The sequence below is a fragment of the Vombatus ursinus genome, unplaced genomic scaffold (assembly GCF_900497805.2).
Source record: "Vombatus ursinus unplaced genomic scaffold, bare-nosed wombat genome assembly UNPS02014807.1, whole genome shotgun sequence".
Classification (NCBI taxonomy): Eukaryota; Metazoa; Chordata; class Mammalia; order Diprotodontia; family Vombatidae; genus Vombatus; species Vombatus ursinus.
The window spans coordinates 41,382,315-41,406,434 of record NW_020954585.1 but is presented as its reverse complement, the minus strand read 5'-3'; the positions used below and the strand labels follow the sequence as shown (position 1 = coordinate 41,406,434).

The 24,120-nt window shown below is 36.1% G+C and overlaps 1 protein-coding gene across 1 annotated transcript in view; it reads right to left on the bottom strand.

The window, feature by feature from the left end:
• The window catches only part of PCSK5 (proprotein convertase subtilisin/kexin type 5), a 608,686-nt gene that overhangs the window by 351,715 nt on the left and 232,851 nt on the right, over nt 1-24,120 (bottom strand). The window contains 1 exon segment of the mRNA XM_027875021.1: nt 21,816-21,988. Within this exon segment, the coding sequence (XP_027730822.1) occupies nt 21,816-21,988 (173 nt within the window).

The window sequence follows — 24,120 nt, the reverse complement described above, 5'->3', positions numbered from 1 at the left end:
CTTTTATTATGCAAGCCCATTCATCTCTCCCTTCTCATCCCTCCTGGTGAACATATGCCTTTGATTTTTGGAGTGGAGAGATGTGTGTATGTGTGTGCATGTGTAAAAGAGACAATGTGTGATTATAGAGACACTACTTGCTTCCGGCAAACACTCCAAATATATACTCAGCAGTCGAAGCTGGTGAAGCAAAAAAGATGAAAAGGGACAGTGATGATGGGAGGGGAGGCACCAAGCAGAGTTCTCACAAGAGACTCAGTAGCCCAACATTTGATCATTAATGTCCTTCAAATGTCTTGGCTTCCATCCAGATCACCAGGCATAAGGGGAGGAGTGGGAATAGGATAAAGGCCACAGTGCTGACAGGGAGGCAAAGAGCCAAAAACTTTGACTTTCAACCTCACTATTCCAACTCCTTTGCCTTACTCTTACAAGTTCAGCTTGGCATTCCCTGGCACTCCTTGGTCAGCAGAAGGGATGATTCCAAAATGTCCACCTAAAAATAACCCAAGGGACAGAACATGCAGTGGAGAGTGATCCTTCGGGGCTTTGTGGGTTCCATGGAGAAAGAATCCATCAAGCCCTGACCAGTCTACTGGTGATGAACTTCTCCAGGCTTTCTCAGCCGGTCTTTGGACAAGAAACACAGTTTATCACCTGGAGCATACTCCAAGCCTTTCCAACTTAGTAGATCCTACCATAGTTCACTCTCCACTGGTATAAGTCTTTGAAGGTCACTTCCATGCAAAAATGAGGCATTGGAATGAGAAAACGATACTCTAATATTTGTCTTCTCTAAAATATTTGTATCTTTTCCTAAAGACAAGATAACTGGCAGATAATTCTTTGCCTACCAATCTTTTTGTGTATGAATTATATAGGGGATCCTCACCAGCTGTCCTTCTAACAACGGTGAAATTTTTTAATGAGTTTCTACTTTATTAAATAGATTCAGATTAGAGACAAGAAAAAAAATTGTAGTAAAAAGGGAAGCCTCTTTAATCTGGAGATTAAAGATTTCTCTTTATTTCGATATCTATAAAGATAACCAAAAAACCATTAATTTGCTTTTTTTTTGGTGAGGCAATTGGGGTTAAGTGACTTACCCAGGGTCACACAGCTAGTAAGTGTCATGTGTCTGAGACTGGATTTGAACTCACATCCTCCTGACTCCAAGTCCAGAGGTCTATCCACTGCTCCACCTAGTTGCCCCCAAAAACCATTAATTTGTAAAAAAGTTTTTTACATAGAATTTTGTCCAGACTAGATCTCTTTTATCTCTTTGATTTCCATCATGCCTTGACTTCTTTTTAAAATAAAGCCCCCTGTTATAGAATATTGGAACTTGGAAACAAACACTGGAATTTTGCTGCTATAGCTGAACCTCACTGATGTGTCAGTTAGTGACTGACAGTCTCATTAAGGTTCAAACAACAAGCAAGTTGCAACAAATAGGAAGGGAGGGCAGTTGGGTTCTTAAGGAGCAGGAAGGCATTAAATGTGAAAATAAGGCATTATTGCCACTTGAAGTGTTTTTTGAGATTTTCATCCTCCCAGATATGAGAGTGTCTTTGTTCAAGTGGATAGTAATTGTTCTTGCTAGTGGATCCTGTTTTAGGTAGGTTATTTCTACTTGAAAACAGTGGAGTTGGTCACAAAGATTTGAGCTGGTGGGAATGGGAGAATCATGTTGCCAATAGGCCCTATAAGTACATCGGCCCCTCCTGTATTTAGGATGCTTGTAGATACCTTGTACGAGCAGAAATAGCCCAGGCTACTTGGTACGTATTCACAATTCTTCCTCTTATACTGTAACTATTAAGTGGAATGTATTGATGTATTGATGGCAAGGAGAGTAAGACAGGCAACTTCCCTAACAAATAAGTGGTCAAAGGATAGGAATAAAAAATAATTTTTAAAAGAAAATTTTTAAAAGACTGCTCCTTATTATCAACAAGAAGAAGAACACAGCTCCAACTGACTCTGAGGTTTTACCTTTCATCCAGCAAACTGGCAAAGATAACAAAGGACAAGAATGGTCGATGGTGGACTGCGTGGAGCTGTGAAGTGGTCCAATCATTCTGGAAAGCCATTTGGAATCATGGCATAAAAGTGATGGAATATCCATACCCTTTGGGCAAGACATCCCATTACTAGTCATATGTCTACCAAGGAGGTCCCAAATACCTCAAAAATATTTATAGCATTTTTATAGTATTAATGAACTAGAAACAATATAGAAGTAGAAATAGAATAATAGAAATTTTTTCTATTTCTATAGAAATAGAAAAGAGAAAGCACTATATAAGTGCTTTAAAGTTAGCAGGGCACTTTGCAAATATTATCTCATTTGATCCATACAACAACCCTGGGAGGCTATTATTATCTCCATTTTATAGATGAGAAAACTGAACCAAACAGAGGTTAAGTGACTTTCCCAGGGTCACACTGCCAATAAATGTCTGGGGCCAGATTTGAGTTCATGTCTTTCTGACTCTGTGTCTAGTGTTGAGTCACCTGGCTTCCTATAAATAAAATAGGTATCTTTTGATTGGGGAATAGTTAATAAAATTGTGCACGTGAAATTAATGAACTATTACTGCATTATAAAAATGGTATATATCATTACAATACAGAGAAATAGAAGATTTGAATGAACTAACAGAAAGTGAAGTAAGAAGAACTGGGAAATCAATGTGTTCAATTACTACAATTATGAAAATGACCAAAAAATGAAAATTAAATGCTGGCTAATTATAATGAACAAATTTGGTTCTTAAGAAGAGATATGATAAAGCATCTCTTTCCTTTTCAGAGACGGAGGGCTATTTATGTGGAACACTGCATATAATATTAAACTTGTTTGATTTATGAGTTGGTTTTTACTTAATTGCCTTGAGTTTCATTTCTTTTTTATTCTTGATTATAATGGGAAACTGTCTGGTTAGGGAAGAATAGGAGGATGTAGTAGGAAATGAAGATGATTTTTTTTATGTGTGTGTATCTATATCTATCTAATTTGTATCTATCTATGTAGAAAACAAGAATTTATTAAGCATCTACTATGTGCTGGGTACTGTAAATATAATCATATTTAGTCTTCACAACAACTTTATGAAGTGGGTGCTATTATTATCCCCATTTTACAGTTTTGGAAACTAAGGCAGACAGAGGTTAAGTGACTTACCCAGGGTCACACAAAGAGTTAAGTATTTGATGATGGATTTGAACTATTCCAGATTCGAGGCAGTGGCACTTTGAGGAGTCTGACTATCTGATTGACTTCTCCTGCCTATGTCTGGCTTCTTCTGGTGTGTATGTATCTGTGAAGAAAGTCTATTGTACTGGACTGTATTATGAACTGCTTGATGCCTTAGACACAGAACTCTCTAAAGGGCCGGACAGTGATAATTCCATCCCAGAACTAGCAGCATTTGTGTTTTGGCAATATCTTTTGAGCCCTTGACTAATCTCTTGTGTGTGCCTATGCTAGAAGTCCTTGTGTGTGCCTATGTCAGTGGTCATTGGGTATTGAGGAAATATAAGAAATGAAATACTAAAACCAAAAGGAAATTAGATGGCACGATGTTTTATTATAAATCTCCTTGTTATTCATTACGGTTATTGCACTCCAGCTCCTGTCTCCCTGACTTTGCAATGGTTGTCCCCAGTGTTTGGGAAGTACTCCTTTCTTACCCCTATGTCACAGAATCCCTTTCTTTCTTCAAGACACAACTCAAGCTTAATCTTCTCCATGAAGCCTTTCCTGACTTCCTCAATTGCTACTGCTGTCCCTCTGAAACTACCTTGTATTTCACTAACTTGAACTTATCTGATCTTTTTTTATGTATTCTGTATATACTTATATATGTCTAAGTCCTTGCTGTCTTCCACTAGAATGCAAGCTTTTTTTGGAGTAAGAATTGCTTCATATATTGCAATGTTATCCCCAGTGCCTAGTACAGGGCCTGGCACTTGGTAGCTGCTTAATAAGTACTTACTGAATGATTGATTTCTTTCTTTGCCAGGTAGCTCTTTCTCATTTGAAATCCTAAGAATATACAGTGATTTTCTGAAGAAGTCACTCAGCACTGACAACTTAAATAGCCCAAGGGATTTAAGAAAAGTAAAAACTACAAAAGAAAATTTAAATGCTTACTTAACATTTAATTTTCATCAGCCTATGTGTTTATGGATATCAACGCCACTCCCTTCCCTGTGTACCCTCAATATTACTGTTTTTTTTTTAAATGAGAGAGGGAATTCAAGAGTTGGCTTGGAATGACTTCACTCAGTTTGACTCTAGATACCAATCTACATGAACATCAAATTATAAATAATAAAAACAAGATGGATTTATGAGATTCCTTGGAGCACTGATTTTCTTAATCACTACTTTCTACTTTCTTTCAGGCCCTTGGGATCTGGCCACATGGTCAGTTTTGCTGAATTATTATTTTCTTTAATATCCACATTTTCCTTGGCTGAACCTATCTCTTGATTTATTGAGGGACCGAGTCAGAAGGAACAAGGTGGTGAAGTAGTTTGCCCAAGGTTACATGAGAAGAGAATGGATTATCTTTATCCCATTTATCTTTCTCCATCCAGCCACAAAGGCAACTCCATATCACACTCTTCTTTAGCTCAAGCATAGTTGTCCTGCTTTTATTTGCTGCTCCTTCAGTCAGTCAACAAGTATTTATTTATTTATTTACTTATTCATTCATGTTTATTTATTTATTCATTCATCTGTTGATCTATTTATTGAACTGCTTGCTCTGTGACAGGCACTGTGCTAAGTGTTGGGCATACAAAAAAGTAAAAAAAAAATGGTCCCTGCCCTCCAGCAGCTTACACTCTAATGAGGAAATCAACACACAAATTCTCTACCACATTTAAGTTCATCAGTTGTACACTCCAGCATCTATTCAGTCAGGCATATAGATGATCTGTTGTTTATATAAACAGTTTTACCTCTTCATCTTTGTTCTGAATCTAATGAACTGTGGTTTGTTGAAAACCGATAAATTGTTATATATCTTTAGTATCAATAAGCATTGAACATTTCTTTATTTGATGTATTTTTAAAAAGCAAAACTTTGTATAAGAATTACAGTACCATAGTGGGTAGGAAAGATTGACTATAAAGATAGGAAGATATATATATATATATTCAAGTCAGGGTTATGTTGGTAAATATTTAACAACCATCTCTTCCCTCAAAAAATTTTATATACAACAAACACCATTTTAAATTTAATCTGCATTATTACATTTTCTCCTTCAGTCTAGACCAGGTAATTAGGTCAGCAAATTTATGGTCCAAGGACCAAGTCCAGATTGCTGCCTATTTTTGTGGACCCACCACATATTTTTGTTCTGCCCATGAACTAAGAATAATTTTTACATTTTGGGGACATATTTGGCCCTTAAGGCCATATTTGGCAACTTCTGGTCTGGACAACACAACAAAACATAAGCCTGATTTGTAATGTGAGTTATAAATCCTCGCAATGAAAATATAACAATTAGCTCTTGTGGTCCAATTCAAGTAGGCTCTCTGGAATATACAAGTTGTGTGAAGAGTGGCAAGTAACTTAACCTCTTAGTGCTACAAATAGCATTGTAAAATTATAATCGAAGGTAAGCTACCTGTCTACAATGGTGGAGAAGTTTTCTTACATTGATAAAGTTGCAAAACACAAACACACACACAAAACAAAACCCCCAAACTTTGCATATATGTAACTTCATTGCTTTTTGTGCAAGAGTAGAATGAAAATTCCCTGAGGGCAGTAACTATCTTACACAGTATAAGAGCTTATTGAATTAGACACTCATTGTCTATTCTTGAATAGGTATTACAGACCAACATTCTGATCCATATATCATTGACAATAAATGACAAATAATGACAAAATAAATGACAATAAATACAGAAAATAATGAAGTCAAAATATTCTTATATTTTCAACAATTTCTTGATGTTATGAAACCTGTCTTTTATCTCTTTCTTAAAAGATCTTCTTAATTTTATAAGCAAGGTGACATATTTTTTTCCATTTCCTAGCTCCCAGACTTCTTAACTTTTTTTGGTGTGCATCATGCACCACTTTTCAGGATAATGTTTCTAAATGTATAAAATGAAATACATGGCATTATAAATGAAATAGACTATGTTGAAATAGTTATTAAAATAGTAAACTTAAAAAACCCTATATTAAGAACTCTTGCTTTAACCACTTTCACATTAATTTCTATAGATGCTTCAGGACAATATCCATGACTAATCCATTCTATTATTTACAAATTCATCTGTAGTCCATTATGTGACAGCAACTTCAATTATTGCATTTTGCTTTCTAGTCCTCAAGTTTGGCTTGCAAATGTAATACAATCCTGGGCATGCTGGGGGCCACAGAGGAGAACAGAATATGGAGTATGGTTTCTATGTCCATTGTAATATGGACTATTAGGTATATTTCAGTTATATAATTATGCTATATTAAATAGAAGGAATAACAAAAAATGAAATGCTGTGAAATTATAATGACCTAGCTTGCTGCCAAAGAAGAAATATGAAAATGTGTCTTTCTCCTTTCTTTGCAGAGGTGGGGGATTATGACTGCACAATCTGCGTATAATGCAGGTTTAGTTGATTTCTTGGTCAGTTTTGCTGAACAATTTTTTTCTTCAAACTCTCTGTGATGTGTTTTGGCTTTCAGGGAGAGGATGGAGGAATATATTGGAAAATGAAGGCCCTGTAAAGGTAAACTATATCAATAAAAATTTTTAAATATGCTATATTAATCTCATATCTATATACATTTGATCAATTCTTTTTAAAAGTATTGAGGGTAGTATTGCATTTTTCTACATTGAATAATTTCTTGTAGAGAACAAATAGGACATAGATTGGAATTCAATAGTCTCTGCATTTTTTCTGATAGTCAGCAAAAGGAAGGGATATGGTCGACAGTTGCATACGGGGAGCAGAAACATGCTTATTTCCTGCCAGGATGTCTTTCTTGATGTACTTTAGTATAATCCTGATATAGTATTAGTACAGTTGGGAGAGAATGGTGATTAATTGCCCAATAATTCTGAAGAACTTTTGAATCTAGTTTCTTCGAAGGAAACAGCTACTGCCTCTCATGCCTCCTTTACAGACACACTGCAACCTCCCTTACTCAAGCCCTCTCGCCTAGGCTGTTTGTTGTTGTTTTTTTAAGATTGCCTTTCCTAACTGGTCTTCCTAATATTAACCAATCTACTCTCCAGCCCATTCCTCCAATTGCTTGCTCAACTAATCTTCCTAATAATAGACTACTCTCTAACCACATAACTAGTCGATTCCAAAATTCCATGGCTCCTCTTTACCTACCAAATCAAGTATAGATAGGCAGTTATGTGGCATAGTGGATAGAATGCTGGACGTGGAGTCAGGAAGACCTGAGTTCAAATCCATCTTCACTTACTAGCAGTGTGGCCCTGGACAAATCATTTAACCTTTTTTCCCTCAATTTCTTCTATAAAATGGGAACAATAATAGTACCTACCTCCTAGGGCTGTTGTGAGGACAAAATGAGGTAATATTTGTAAGGCTGTTTGCAAATTTTAAAGCACTATGTATATGTTTGCTATTATTATTTTTTCTAGTTCTTTGTTACTACAAAAGTGCTATATAGAATAAGATAATATTTCTGAAGTACTACATGCTAGCTTTTCTTATCATTGTTATTATTATTATTACAAACTCTCAATCCTGGCATTCAAGGCCCTCTACAAGTTGGTTCAAAGCTTACTTACAAGCATACAACCTCTCATCACAGACAGGTCACAGTTCCAGGTAAACTGGACTATTTTCTATCCTCTATTTTAACATCTCACTCTCTTTGAACTTTTGCTCATGTCATCACTTGCCTCTTAATTTCAAACCTCACTCTCTTCTAAATCCCTTTCTATTTTAGACCTTGCCTCTGTGGCCCAATATATGTGCCATCTCTTCCTGAAAGCCTTCCCTGATGGTGGGCTTGGCCCCTTGGGTGACGGTGATCTTTCTTTTTGCATATTTCTACTTTCTTATATCACTTTGCCTCTATGTCTTTGCACTTAGCTAACACTCCCTTCGTTAGAGCTGTTAGGTGGCATGATGGATAGAGTGCTGGGCCTGGTGTCAGGAAGACTCCTCTTCATGAGTTCCAATCTAGCCTCAGACCCATATTAACTGTAAGACCCTGGGCAAGTCACTTAACACTGTTTGCCTCAGTTTCCTCCTCTATAAAATGAGTTGGAGAAGGAAATGACAAATCACTCCAGTATCTCTGCCAAGAAAACCCTAAATGGGGTCACAAAGAGTAAGACTCCACTGAACAGCAACAATAAACTCTCCCTTTTATCAGGGCTATTTGCTTACACATTTCTCCCCAATATTAGATTATAAGATCCTTGAGAGCAAGATCTGTGTTTTACTTCACCCCAGAACCTAGTTTGGTGCTTTGGAGAGAATGGGATCTTACTATATAGCTAGTGAAGGAAAGAATATTTTTTAAAAAAAATCTTTTTTACTTTATCGACTTGTGTATTTCCTGTCACACGGTATTATGGCTATGGACCAGGATATTTTGTGTATCTCACAGCGTTCATGGAATAATCCTTGATAAACTTTTTCAATTACACAGTTGTTGTGTTTAAAAATAAACAAAAAACAAAAACAAAAAAAAAAAACGAACCTTTCTCCTTGCCATGTCATCCTGAGGATAAACAGTGATTTCTTGAAGAAATCATTTCCAGATTATCTCTGGTACCAATTCCAAATTTATTCATGGTTGAATATGGCCACTTTAGATACTAACAAAAATAATTTACATTTTATAATGCTTTGAGGTTTACGAAGTACTTTATATGTATGGGCTGTCTCATTGGACCATGTTGTAGATTAGAAATCATTATAGAATTGTATGTAGAACTCTGTCATACAGATTTGTGTCATTCTTCTACTTTCATCTTTCAGTGTCACTGGGATACTTGATTTAAATTCTATGTTGTTTACTCTGGTCTTTATCTCCTTCTTTAGCACTACTTTTTTTTTTTTTTTTTGCTCCCTCCTATAGTTCTTATAGTCTCCTTTAAATCCCCTACTAAACATCTTTGGACAGGTTCCATATTCTTCATCACTTCTACTTGAAGCTTTCCCAAGGTCCTTCTTGCTTAATTTTCATGATTTATTCCTTAATTATCCTCCACTAAAGCACAATTAGAGGCTTCTAGCATGATACTCGTGACAAACTGTCTTTCATTTGAGCATCAATATATGCAAGTTCAGAGACACTAATCACTGGAAGGTTAGTGTGTTTTGTTTTTGTTTTTGTTTTTTTGGTGGGGGGGAAGGCAGGGGGCTGACACAACTCACAAAGACCAGCTTCTAGATACTTACAACCTCTTTTAGAGGAGGGATAGTTGGTAAAAGTAGTGGGATGGACGAGATGGTCTCTGAACTCCCTTCTAGCTCCTCATCTATGATTCTATGACATTGATTTATAGATCCTGGGTTAGAAGGGATCTCAAAGGCCAAAGAGTCTAACAGGGGTGGTCTAACATGTGGTCCTCTAGGTTCTCAGGTGTGGCCCTATGACTTAATCCAAAGTTCACAGTTTGTTCTGTGAATTTGTTATCCACAGGTTCCCTACCCCTAGTCTAACCTCTTCATTTGACAAATGAAGAAACTGAGATACAGGTAGTTTAAATGATTTGCCTAAGATCACATAGTTCATAAACATCCCAGGCAGGATCTGAATCCAGTTCCCTGACTGTAGTCAGTCCTTTTTCTACTTTACCATGAATACACAAGGAAATCACAGATCCTTAAAGTATTCCTTATTTTTATGTCTTTTATAAAGTGCTTATTTTTGCCCTATTGATTAATAATAATAATAATTGCTGACTTTGCAGAGCACTTTATAATTACAATGTGCTTTGCATACATTGTAACTTTTGCTGATCTAATTATATAAAGAATACTCCAAACCTGCCTATTCCACTTTTTCTTTTTGTACTCAGAACATTTTTCCCCAAACAGTTCATTAAACTGGTGCTTCTATTTTCCTTCTGATTCTATCTCCACATGATATAATGATTTTAATCTTTTGTTTTTGATATTCAATGCCCTGAACTGATGGCAAGTCATATTTTAACCTATTACTAACTATATTATTTAACCATCAAGGAAATTTTTTTCATATGCATTGGTATGTAATTGATTTGGCTCAGAATGATTCTTAAGTTCCTTTGCATTTTCAGGTACCTAACTCCTTTTGGCAAGACATATATACAGCATATATGTGCCTGATTTCTACAAAGGTGACATGATGACTCCCCCACCTGATCTTTTCCATACATTACTAAACATTCTAGGTTACTTTCCATATGCTTGACAAATGTGCCAATCACTTCTTGCAATATATATATATATACATATATATAGTATGTATATATGTAAATACATGTATGCATGTATAAAATGACATTTCCTACAGTATATTCTTTAATTTCTCACAAAATTCTTCTATTTCATAATACTAGAAACACTCAGAAGTTCAAGGAGATGAAAAAATCCCATAAATAAATAATAAATAAATAAATAAATCCAGGAATAAAACCCATGGGCTATGATGTCCATAAACAGATGTACAAAGTATATTAATAAACAAGATGACCAAAAGATCTTATAACAAGGAGACAAATCAGACCTCCTATACTTGGTAGGATGAGACTCACAAACAGAATATAGCTCTGAATGAATATCTCTAACTAAAAAAAAAAGATTAAATGAAAAGAGGCAGATAGTAAGGAATATTAAGGTGACATACTCATGTATAAGAGAGCTAGAGGGGGTAAGCAAGATAGAAGAGTATTTAGGAAAATGTCATTGAAGGTATAATCAAAAACTTTCATTAGAGTGTCACACACCACTTGGACAGAAAGAGGAAATAAGTATATAAGTTTAGGAAACAGTTCACAAACTTGGCATGGAGGCTTAATATAATAGTTATACTATTGATTGTTATCAATTATATGGTCATCTGCTGGAATTCTCTGGCAAAATCCATAATGACAATATTATCCTTCAGAAGGTGAAGGAAACAACAGGAGAAATATTCAGAAACCAATTCTCACCAAAAAAGCAGCAGCTATTCTTAAATTAATTAATTTATTTTTAGTTTTCAACATTCACTTCCTCTTATCCCTTCCCCCTCAATTTCCCTGTAGGGCAGGATAGATTTCTATACCCCATTGCCTGTATATCTAGCAGTTGCTATTCTATGGGATGTAAGCAATGGGATCCATGGGGAGATGTGATGACTCAATCTTAGAGTCTGCATAGTAATAGAGGAGGAGAGGAAAGTCAGAAATAGCTTGACATATTATGTTTTATTTTAGGAGAGTAGGTTTGGAAGGGTTAAGAAAAAAATGGGTAGGATCACATAGTCTAAAACTCTACGGGAGAAATCAACACAGAAGTAATGAGATACTCCAAAGAAAAATTTTGAGGACAGAAAGAGAAATAATTCTCATAAAAGGGAAAAAGGGGAGTTGCCCAAAGAGTTTGACAGGGATGCATGGGAAACTCCTCAACAAATATAATTTTTAAAATATGTATAAAAGTGAGGGCAGGCAACTGAGGATGACTATGGGAATCTTGTCCCAGAATTATAGTGATGGGGTACTCAAGCTGAGAATGAGCTGAGGCTAGGGGGAAAAAATTAAGGGTAACAACAAGAGGTTTTTGTTTGTTTATTTGTTTGTTTAAGCTACATTGGAGGAAAGAAGTTATATGACTATTGCTCTGAATGGAGGAGAGGGCAAGGGATGAGGGAGAGAAAACAGAGCTACTCAACTTACTTCAAGAGAAGTAAGAACATAGCAAGAGAAGACCTAGTTGATTTCAATGAGCTCAAGGAGCCTGGGCCAGATGAATCACATCCTAGGATACCAGAAAAATTTGCAGATTTTGATCACCATTGTGAGACGTATGTGAAAGAACAAGGGTAATGGGAGAAGCACTACAGAATTCAAAAGGGACCAGTGTTCCAATTCTCAAAAATGGAAAAAAGATGGAAACTGTAAACTACAGGCCAATGTGCTTGGCTTTGATTTTGGAAGAATTCTAGAATGTATTACTAAAGGGATGGTTAATAAACATCTAGAAAGGGACGTAGTGATCATAAAGATCTAGCATGGTCTCATCAGAGAGGTCAAGATGGAACAATGCTTTCACTTTCAGATGTAATCATTTTTTCAGTACTCAGTACTTAAACTATTTTTTCTTTATTAAAAGGGAGGGTAAAATGCTGGCTAGCATACCAAGAAATGGCTATCAAGTAAAAAGTAGAAAGCATCAATAATTTATTTTATAAAAGTAGGTCATGCTAGACTGACCTCATTCTGGTTTTTGACTGGGTTACTAGATTGGTAGATGAGAGGAATACTGTAAATATGCTATAGTTTTCCAGTAGAAGTGACCTGTGGAATTTAGTAAAATTGCTTTTTCTATTCTTGGGGACAGATAGGGAGATATGGGCTAGAACACAAGACAACCAAGTAAACTTAAATGCAGTTGAAAGGTTAGACACAAAGAGAATCAATGGTTCTATATCATCTTTTTAGGAGGTCACCAAAGGAATACCCTGGGGAAATCTATGCTTAGCTATGTACTGCTGAACTCTTTTATTTTCTTAAATCAGACCTAGATAAAGACTTAGATGGCATGTTTGTCAAGTATGCAAATGATACCAAGTTGGAAGCAATACCTAATATGTTAGATGACAGTCAATATTTAAGAAGATCTTGATTCGTAAGAACATTGAATCAAATACATCAAAATGAAATTTAATATAGATAAATGTAAAGTGATACACTTGGGTTCAAAAATTAACTTTACAAGTTCAGGACTAGGAATTCATGTATAGATAGCAGTTTGTCTGGAAAAGAACTGGGTCTTTGAGTGAAGGGTAAATTCAGTATTTGTCAGCAGTGTGATATTGCTAACCAAAAGGTTAATTTAACATTAGAGTATTTTGAGTGAGTCATGGTGTCCAGGTCTAGAGGGTACAGCCTCATTTTTTTTAATATTGGTTAGACCACATCTGGAGTGTTTGTAGATAGCATACATTATGAATGACATAATTTGAAAAGTATCTGAAGTAGAGAAAGAAGGATGGTCAAGGAACTCTTGTTGTACTAAAGATGAAACAAAGATTAGGATGCTTTGTTATCTGATGCATGATACCTTTGAGAGATGACATTATAACACTATTAATAGAACTAAATATTTTCATGATAGAATTCAAACTACCACCTTAGTCCTGTTATCCTTGCTTTCTCAAGGACAATAACTTCATTTGATAACACACACACACACACACATACACACACACACTATCCAATGACTCCATTAATCTCTATTTTCAAAGACCATTCACTTCCTTTAACCTTATTTTACCAGACTGCTCAGTAACTGGTTAAAACATTAGCAATCATCAGTTCATTTTCTACTATATTTAAATTCAGGTGTTAGCTTGATTCCCTTCATTCTCCCTCGCCTCTCCTATCTGATCTATTACCAAATCCTGTTAATTCCAGATCCACAGTATCTCACATATGCCCCTTCCTCTATAGCAGACCTGCACAACTTGGCAGTAGGTAGGGGCCAAAATTAAAATAGGCTAAACTTCTTTGGGATGCAGATAGGGTTTTTAGCAGCTCACTTTCCAAGTAAAGGTAAATAGAGACAGACTGATGATGGCTGGTTGCTGGGGGTCACGTGACAAACAGGAGAGCTAAGCAGTGGTGGGCTGCCAGAAATCCTTTGACTGGCAGCATGCAGCCCAAAGGCCATATGTTGTGCAGGCCTGAGCTAAAGTCTCACTATTACTACTTTAGTTCAGGCCCTCATTATCACCCACCAGTACAATTTTAATAGCATCCCAATAGAATTTTCTGTATCCATTCTCTCTCCTTCCTCCAATCCACTTTAATACCTCTGCAAACTAATGCTCCCTTTGCATAGATCTGGTCATGGCATTTCTCTGCTCAACACCCTTCTATGACTTGTTTCCTACCCAGTTTAAATATTTGTCCTAATGCATATCAGGACTCTCTAGGATTTGTTATCAACCTACCTTTCCAGTTTGATCTCAAACTACTGGTATGTAGTGGGCACTTAATACACATTTACTGACTGATTTCAACATACATTATGTTTCAGCCCAACTGGACATCTGACCCTATACATTCCTTACATTTCTCCTGTCTATATAATTATTCATACATACCTTTGCCTGTAATATCCACACTTATTCCATCTGTTGAATTTCTACTCATCCTTTAAAACCTACCTCAAATGTCAAGACTCCCTCATCTTATTAATTCTTCCCTGATTCACCCAGTTGGTGATAACTTCCCACCTGCTAGACCTCATACAATATTTAAATTGCTTTTATCTCTTAAGCACTAAAGAATTATTTTGTTTCCTTTATTTCTATACGTCCCACTCTCTTCCCAGAATATTAAGTCTTATTAAAAATGTCCCCTAGCTCCTAGCAATGTGGCCTTCCCACGGCTGGAATTTAATAACTATTGGGTGAATTTAAATTATTTTGTGGTAAAGATCGATAGGCATATTCCTCTAAAGTTGCTAGGCTGGTAAACCAGGGAATATTGAAATTTTATTCTAGTTTACCTAGATCTTAGTAAAGATTTTTTTAAAAAAATTATCATTCTATTCTTACAGTCAGATGGAGAGATATGGGCTAGAATATAGTATAACTAAGTAGACTAGAAGTTGAAAGGCTGGCCTCAAAGAAAAGCTGTGTATGTTTTCACATCCTGACCCCCAACCACCTTTCCAGCCATATTTCATGTAATTCACCTTCATACATATTATGGTCCGGGCCAAAGTGGTCTTCTTGCTATGCCTCACTCCTGATGCTTCACCTCCCAATCTCCAGGCCTTTGTACCATCTATACTCCACGGCTAGCATGCAGTCCCTCCTCATCTGTCTCTTAGAAGTTTTAGTTTCAAGGATCAGCTTAAGGGCTACTTTGTTCACGAAACCTTTCCTGATCTCCCCAACTACAAGTGACTCCCAACCAAATCACTCTGAATCTATTTTGCACATACTTTATATGTAATTGTTGTCTCTACTGGCTAGACAGTAATTCTTAAGAAGCAGAGATTAACCTTCATTTTTGCTTTTGTAATCCCAGTACTTAGAATAGGAGCTGGCATGATATTAATTCTATGTGTAAATGCTTACTGATTGATTGATGTGGTGTAATTTTGTAGCATTTGGTTTGATGATTTAATTAGTCTTGTCATATGGCCTGGGCCATTCCAGATGATTAATGTGAGTATTCTCCCTTGTTTTCTAGCTCCATCTTGTCTATTTTTCAAGCAGGTTATTTTGCAGGCAACAGGTTTAGGTTGCCATTTTATTAAGCATTAGCCTCTTGCTATAACCTAGTACTTTCCCATCTAAACTACACTGGAATTGAAGGGTTGGATTTTATCTCATAATGAAAATCCTGACATGGATATTCACAGGATTTTTTAGTCCCTGAGGCTAGTTCACAGGTTTTTAAATTATCATCACATGGTGTTTCCAAAGACTCTCCTGAATCTTACTCTACCCTCCCCACCCTCCCCCCAAGCATTAATACTCCCATGTCCATCTTTCCCCAACCAAGGCCAATTCCATCATACAGTTCAGAAAGTACTTAAGACTCTGCAATATATTGCGCTATATTGACACTACCCTATTTATTCTGGTAACCACTTTCAGTTTTGTACATTGGAGAGAAGAACTGAGATCTTCTCAATTTTTTACCCTGAGAGAATCCTGCCTTTCATACCAACTGTTAATTATTTCAGCAATTTTTATGCATCGATAATAAAATAAGTACCTTAAGGAGTTCAAACATTTGAGTGGTGGGATTTTTAGTAGTGCCATATCATTTGAGCCCTGAGACATTGGGCACAATTCTCTTCTAAAAATCAGGAAGGGGATTCCTCCTATGTTTAACTTGAAGAAGAATAAGCGGTCAGTTGCTAACTTGAGCCTGGCTTCATCCAAAGAGTTTCTAATACAGCCAAAATCCTTCAACTAGGAAAAAGAATAATGACTGTGGGGCATTCTGATGGGTAGTGTAGTCATTGACCTATCCCTACTTTGAGCAGTCAAGGAAGCACACAGGATTCCTATAGCCTATGTGGCAAATGAGACTATCTGAAGGACGAAAAAAAAAAAATGATGTGATTTCTTTTTCCTTTCTTTCCCCAATGAAAATTGCAGTGGTCTACATTAACTTATTGAAAAGGTCATTGTACAGAAAGCTCTATAAAATATGAGCTGTTATTAAAAGCAAAGTCATTTTTATCTTCACTCTGACTCCAGGCTTGAATACAGACCGTATCAAACCTGTAGATGTTTCTGTAAAGCAGATATGGACAAATTTATTTATTTTTTAAAAATTATTTTTCCCCTTGAAATGTTTCCCATCTCATTCTTATAAGGACTTTAAATATACAAATGAATCAGTGAGATCTTCCTTAATTTAAAACCACCTAACTGAGTAAACAAAAGAAACCTTTATGCAAATCATTCTCCTTCTTGTTTGCTAACAAAAGATATATATCAACCACCACCAACAGCACCCTCCCCTCCAAGACAAATAAAGCAACAGCACAGACAGTAAATGCCTTTTTATAGGTAGTCCTTGGAATCACTTTGTAATCAAATGAAAAACAAAAGAAAATGAAAACACATAGAACTATGAGAAAACTGTGAATATCTATTGAAAGGATCACATCTGCAGTGCTCTCCAGTTTGAGAAGGGCAGAGGGCAAGGTGAAATGCTTGCTATCCTTCTTTGTTGGGATACTTAAATTTCGTCCCACTTTTGCCAAGTCTATGATTTACTTTAAAATGACTTAGATGGCTCCTCTCCTCCTCCTCCTCCCTACCAGGTATATAAATACAGGCATGAAAGGTGATGAGAAGAAGAATGGGGGAGGTAGGACCAAGAGGGAAATAAATTGAGAAAAGATGAGTGTACAAATTAAGATTATCATTCCATTCCTCTTCCCTCTATTGCTACACACATGCCCTAAGTCTTATATAGTGACTACGCTTGAGAATACCATTAAAGAGAACGCTTTGGGAAGGCAGGTGTTACACATCTATTAAACATTACCCTCCGGCTGACAAGCACTCAGTTTCCTATTATCCCCTTCCAATCTGGTCTATTACTCACTCCAGGAAATGTTTGATGTTCCAAATGTCACATGCTTTTCTCTTCCTAGGTGCTAACAACTCCAACATGATTTGGAATGAACTGAATCTAACAAAAAGCTAACTGGCCTTGGGCTTGACGTGGCTATTTACAAAAAGTATTCAGAGAACATGTGACTATTTAGACCCTTAGTCAAATAAAACCAGGAAATATGCCATAGTTGGGGGAAAAAAATCTGGAAAAGATACTTTAAAGACTCATGAACAATCTTCTTCTGGCAAAAGCATGACTCAGGAAAGCCAAAAGGGACCTTTCTGCTCAAATAACTACAACAGGTTTTTATGGGTTAAACCTAAGATGCTAGTTATTGCTGGCTCTGAATCCACCCCTGGCTGATCTGCTTTCTACGTCACACTACTAATTTGATTCAACAAACACTTCATCGTCTATATTCCAGACACTTGTAGGTACTGGGATAGAAATATGTATACAAAACAGACCCTGTTCTCAAGTTTATGATGCAATTCGGATGGAAATACATTTACATACGTGGGATGGTGCAGTCAAAAGAGCACCAGATTTGTAGTAAAAAGTCCTGGACTAGTATTCCAGTTCTGCTACTTTTATAACCGATGTGACCCTGGGCAAGTGATTTTACCTCTCTGGGCCTCAGTTTCCCTATCTGTAAAATGAAGGTATTGGACTTGATGGTTTTTCAAGTTCCTTCCAGCTTTCAAGCTATGGTTTATGAAGACAGCAAGGTAAATGCAACGGAGAGGTCTAGGCAAAAATGTGATTAAAATTTTTGTGAAAGGAAAGATCATGTTCAATCTTGGCAGGTCCTATAAGACCTAAAGTCATTTTCCCTCTATTCCCTAGCTGAAAAACTGAGATTATTTTATATCACTTATATGTTGACATTTTAGGCAAAAATTCCAAACCCAGTTTATGGAGGGTCTGGAAGGTCTGTTGTTTGTTTATTTTAAGCTTTGATTTCTGTGACTATTTGGCAAAACACCTAATCACATTTGGCTAGGGAAACATGATCTTCCTAGGTAGTAAATATAGCAGATTTTCACCTAGTGTATGAACTCTTTCATCCCAACAATATCCTTTAGGGTCCTAAATATTTAAATTTGAAGTGTTAAAACATATTGCTGAAGGTAAATTTTTACCAGATGGGCTATTATTAATTAAAATGTTACGAGTCTATTATTTGATTGTAAAAAAAAAGGTTAGAAATAAATAACAAATATTTGTACTCCTTTAACTTAAATGACTCAGCCCTTCTATAGCACCTACGGAAAGAATAATGTTTTGCAATCCAAGGGTTAGTCTACCAATAACCATATCATCTAAAGGTACAATCATTTGCTGTTAAGGTAACCGCAAGAACGAGAGCCTAGTTAACAATTTAAACATAATCTCATGCTTTAGAAGGACTCTAACACCGCTGCAAATTGAAATAAGAAGAAAAGTGATTATCTTAAAAAAGAAGGAAGGAAAGAAAAAAGGAAGGAAGAAAGGAAAGAAGGAAGGAAGAAAAGAAAGAAAAAGAAAGAGACAAAGAAAGAAAGAAAGAAAGAAAGAAAGAAAGGAAGGAAGGAAGGAAGGAAGGAAGGAAGGAAGGAAGGAAGGAAGGAAGGAAGGAAGGAAGGAAGGAAGAAAGAAAGAAAGAAAGAAAGAAAGAAAGAAAGAAAGAAAGAAAGAAAAAGCCCAAACTATCTTTCGGTCAGGAAATAGGTATGGAACAAACATATTCACTTTTTATTCCAGCCCCAACTAGTATAACCAGAGGATTGCAGTTAAGTATTGCCATATTTTCGCTTGAGGCTTTTTAATGACACAGCCATAACAATTCACCTGACAAGGGTGGAGACAAACCGTACTAATTTTTCCACATTGTCATTTCAATAACTGATTTCATCCACACATTCTCATGAATTCCCCCACTCAGAATCCCAGCTGATTATGTAAACCTATCTCTTCACAGTAAACAGTAAATAAATTTTCTAGGAGCCCATTTACTCTTGGCAAGAGAAAGGAGGCAGAGCTAAGTTTAAACTTTTTTTTTTTTTTTGCTAGTATAACCTATATATCTACAAATACTCCTTGTGAGCGTGGGGAAACTACCCTTCACTGACACAGACTGCAACCTGCTTGGTAGATATTGCATAAGTGTCAGAGAGGTGCTTGAGACATGTAGAAGCTGAACAACTTGTCTAGGGTCAGGTAAGTGTCTTGTCAGTATCATAGGTGGGTTTGAAACCCAAGCTGTCCTGGACTCCAAACTTAACATTTAGTCCAATGGATGATGCCTCCTTTGTGTAAATAGAACTTTAAAATGAAAAGGGTCTTTAGAAATCATCTAGTCCTCCCCCACCTTCCTCCCTACAAAATGAAGAGAATGAGACCTAGAAAGTTTAAATGAGTAACCTGAGGTATCACAGCAAGATGATGGCATAGTCAATGACTAGAACTCTGGGGTTTGGGGTCCTTTTGTTCAGTCCACAATGTTACAACACCTCATAAGGTTCATATAATTTGTTATTGTTGTTCAATCATTTTTTAGTACTATCCTACTCTTTGTGACACCATTTGGGGCTTTCTTGGCAGAGACACTGGAGTGGTTTGCTATTCCTTCTCTAACTCATTTTTAGATGAGGAAACTGAGGCAAAAAAGGTTAAGTGACTTGCCCAGGATCACACAGCTAATAAGTGTCTGAGGCCAGATTTGAACTCAGGAAGATGAGTCCTTCTGACTTCAGGCCGAGAGTTCTATCCATTGTGCAACCTAACCACCCCATATATGGACACACATGTGTGTATGTATGTATGTGTGTATATACATATATATGTATATAGATAGATATACATATACTATATCTATATCTATACACATATACTATATCTATCTATCTATCTATCTATCTATCTATCTATCTATCTATCTATCTATCTATCTGTCTATACTCATGCATCTCTTTCCCCAAGAACCATCCCTACCAACTAAGAATGAGAACAAAAAGGAACAATTCAGCCAAAGGAGCCATCCCACCATCCTATTTCTACACTGTATCATTATTATGACTCAAATTTAAGAATGTTTTTCTCACAATAACCCTGTGAAATGGTGCAGGTAAGTTTAGGGATCTGAAAATTATCATTGGGATGCATGTGTATTACTGAATAGAGGCAGGGAAGACACACATCAGCATGATTGTGTGTCCACAAATATTTGCCTGACCTGTGATTTTATTCGTGAAAGTGCTTTCTATACCACTATAGATCAAGGTCTAGAGGAAAAAGCAGAATGCCCGGGTTATATGACTATCAGCATCACATCCTTTCATCTCTATTAACCAATAACCAAATGAAACCAGCCACACCTTACCCTCACCCTCTCTGACTACTGAAAAATGACTGAAAAATAATGTACATGTATATAATAATAAAAACATTAATAAAGATGATGTGATGATGATGATAGCTAACATTTATATAGTATCTTCTACATGCCAGGCATTGTCCTAGGCATTCTATAAATATTATCTTATTTGATCCCCACAAAAACCCTAGGAGGTTGGTGCTATGATTAGTCCCATTTTATTGATGAGAAAACTGAGGCTGAGAGGTTAACTGACTTACCCAAAGTCACATAGCTAGTAAATATCTGAGGTTGGGCTTGAGAAACGTAAGTGGTATAAAAACAAAATATAGCAATATTTTTTTTTCCCAAAGGAATGTAGCGTTGACTTGGGTTAAAGAATAAAACTGGAGTCCTATCAGACAGCCTTGTCATAGAATCCTCAATCAGAAACAATAAAATATTATCTATCATTTACTTTTTCCCTAACATTTCTCCCTCCAAAGGTTCCAATTCTTCACCCCAAATCCAGGTGGATACTGTTTTATGTTTGGAAAGCCTGGAGCTCATTTGATCTAGCCTTCCCATTGCTGTGGAAGGACTGCTTATATTCTTACTCCATATGTAGACCAGGGTGGCAAACATAACCTGACTCCAAAGTATAATCAATATTCCATTTTTCTCTACCAAATCCTGGATCATACTACCATTTCTTTAGCTGATCATTTTATCTCCCAGGGAAGCACTGTGATTATTGCAATTGTAATAAGAATTGTGTGAGTATAGTTTTACAGTAGAAAAACAACTGAAAAATGCATCGAAGTAAACATCAATGTAATTCCCACCAAAGGAAAGGGGGCATATGAGAATTCTTGGATCCTTAAGACATGGTCTTTCATCAGCAACTCAGTGAACAAATGTCTCTTTTTCCTATGAACCAATTTAACTCACAATAGGTGTAGGGGGGGTGGGATGTTGTATAAAATAAAATTTGAAGGTTCAATATACAAAAGGCAGTATTGTGTTAAGCTAATTGTGTATATGTGTATGTATGTATGTGTATATGTGCATATACAGACACACATATGTATAGAAAATTTACCTATAAATATTACAAAGAAATAAGGTGAAAATAACTGTATTAACAAAAACTTACCAATCTTACACCAGTCTCAAAAGCTTGCCGAGTTAGAGGAGCAGGTCCATCTACTGTCTTGCCATCATCATCTGGACCCCAACTAGCACTGTAGATGGCCACATATTGGGGATTAAAGCCGACAGATTTTGCTTCGACCATATCTGTCACATCTCCATCTAGCATTCGTACTCCTTTGATAGAAATACAAAAGTAAAAGTGAAAACCATGATGTATCCAAAGCTCCTAAGCATAAAATCATGAGGAAATGTTCAAATGACTGGCTTTTTCTTTGGAAGAGGAAAAAATATCTCTTGATCTTCACGTAGCAGAGAAACCCTCATACGTTTTGTTTTCCTTGATTCTTTTTTGGTGACATTACCCAAGTTCATATTTTCCCATCAGGAATTCAGGCCTTAACATTGCCACAGAATTTGGAAAACCGTCATATAGCATGCTATCTCCAGCTAGAAGGCTGACATAATCTTAAAATATGACTTCATTGTTGATTTATTTGCTAATAAAGTAATTAGTAAGAATACTCTGTCTTCATGAAACACTTTCCTTTAAAGAATCTCAAAGGGTTTGACCAATGTTAAGTCATTAATCTTCATTTCAGCATATCCTTCTTGGACAGGTGGGACTTATCAATACCATTTTGAAAAGTATAAACCAAGACACAGAAAATTTAGGGAATATGGCATATACTAGAGTAAAATGTATTTGCTTTAATTTCATTTTCATTAAAAGAACTATGTCTCATATTAATGAATATAACTCAGCCTTTTTTTCTCAATCAAATGATTGATATGTACAAAATATTTAAATTAATAATAGCCTTTCACGTAAAGATGTACCTTCAATAACAAGTTTTACCACTTTAAATTTATAACTTGAGGACTCTAAAATATATGTTAAAAGGAGAAAAAAGATTCATATATATTAAAAAATCTTCTAGATTAACTCCCTCAAAGGATCACATTCACCCAGTAGGATATAATTGAGTTTTACCTAATAATAATAACAATAATACCTAGCATTCCTATAGTGCTTTAAGGCTTGCAAAGCACTTTTGGGCTGTTAGCCCTTTCGATCCCCACAACAGCTTGGGAGGTAGGTGTTATTATTATCCTCATTTTACAGATAAGGAAACTAAGGCAGATAGAGAATAAGTGATTTGCCTAGGGTCATACATCTAATAAGTGCCTGAGGCTGGATTTGAACTCAGGTCATCTTAACTGCAAGTTCAGCTCTCAATCTACTTTACTACCTAACCGATAAAATTCAAGCATAAAATAAATAACAGCAAGTATGTTCAGGCCCTCCATAACTTGGGTTCAAAATTCCTATCCTAAATCTAATTATATAAATTACTTAAGATAATCTGAGTCTTACGACTTATGGGTAGAGATGGAGAACAAGGGGTGTAGGCCATTAAAGCATAAATGATTTGGACGTCTTTGAAAGAGTTTTATGTGCATGTATGTATAGCACCTATCAGGGAAATCACAAAGATAATAGGTCATATTTAAAAGTATGATCCTCACAACAACCCTAAGAAATAATTCAATTTTTAATAATTTTTTTTAAGGATAAGGACATGGTGGTTAAAGATAGGCTCACAGACCAAAGGATTGTAGAGATGGAGTGGGAAGGGACCTGAGTAATCATCTAATCCAATACCTGTATTTTATATATTGGAAAACTAAGAGGCTAACTAAGAAAAATGATTCACAGAGATATTAAGTAACTTACCCAAGGTCATACAGTATTAATTGGCCAAACCTGAATTGAAATCAAGGTTGTTTGACTGCAAACCCAGCCTCCTTTCTACTACACCATTCAGCCTCTCAATCATATACCTAACAAATGTCAGAGGCAACATTAGGGACCCAAAACAGGTCTCCCGACTCCAATGCTCTTTCCACTATACAGTACTGGTATTTAAATTCTAAAATAATGCTCCACATGTAATAGAGAATAGATATTTGCTGATTTAAATATTCAAAATCTGTCACTGTCATAGAAAAAGGCAGACTATAATTCAACCACTATCTGTATAGATACACGGTTCCCAATCTCCTCAAGGGGCCCTTTTAAATGTCAAGAAATTTCTTAGAACCTCACTTGGCAGCAGTTGCACTATAAGAATCTACTGGTTGATAAAATACCTAATGATAAGAAGTGCTTATAAATTCAGTAATGCTTTTAAACTAAGTTGCATCTACATATTTTTGAAAAATGATAACTCATATTAAATATTCAGCCTATAGAAGAAATCAATTAAGCATTTAGTAAGTCCCTACTCTGTGTCATCTAGGTGGCA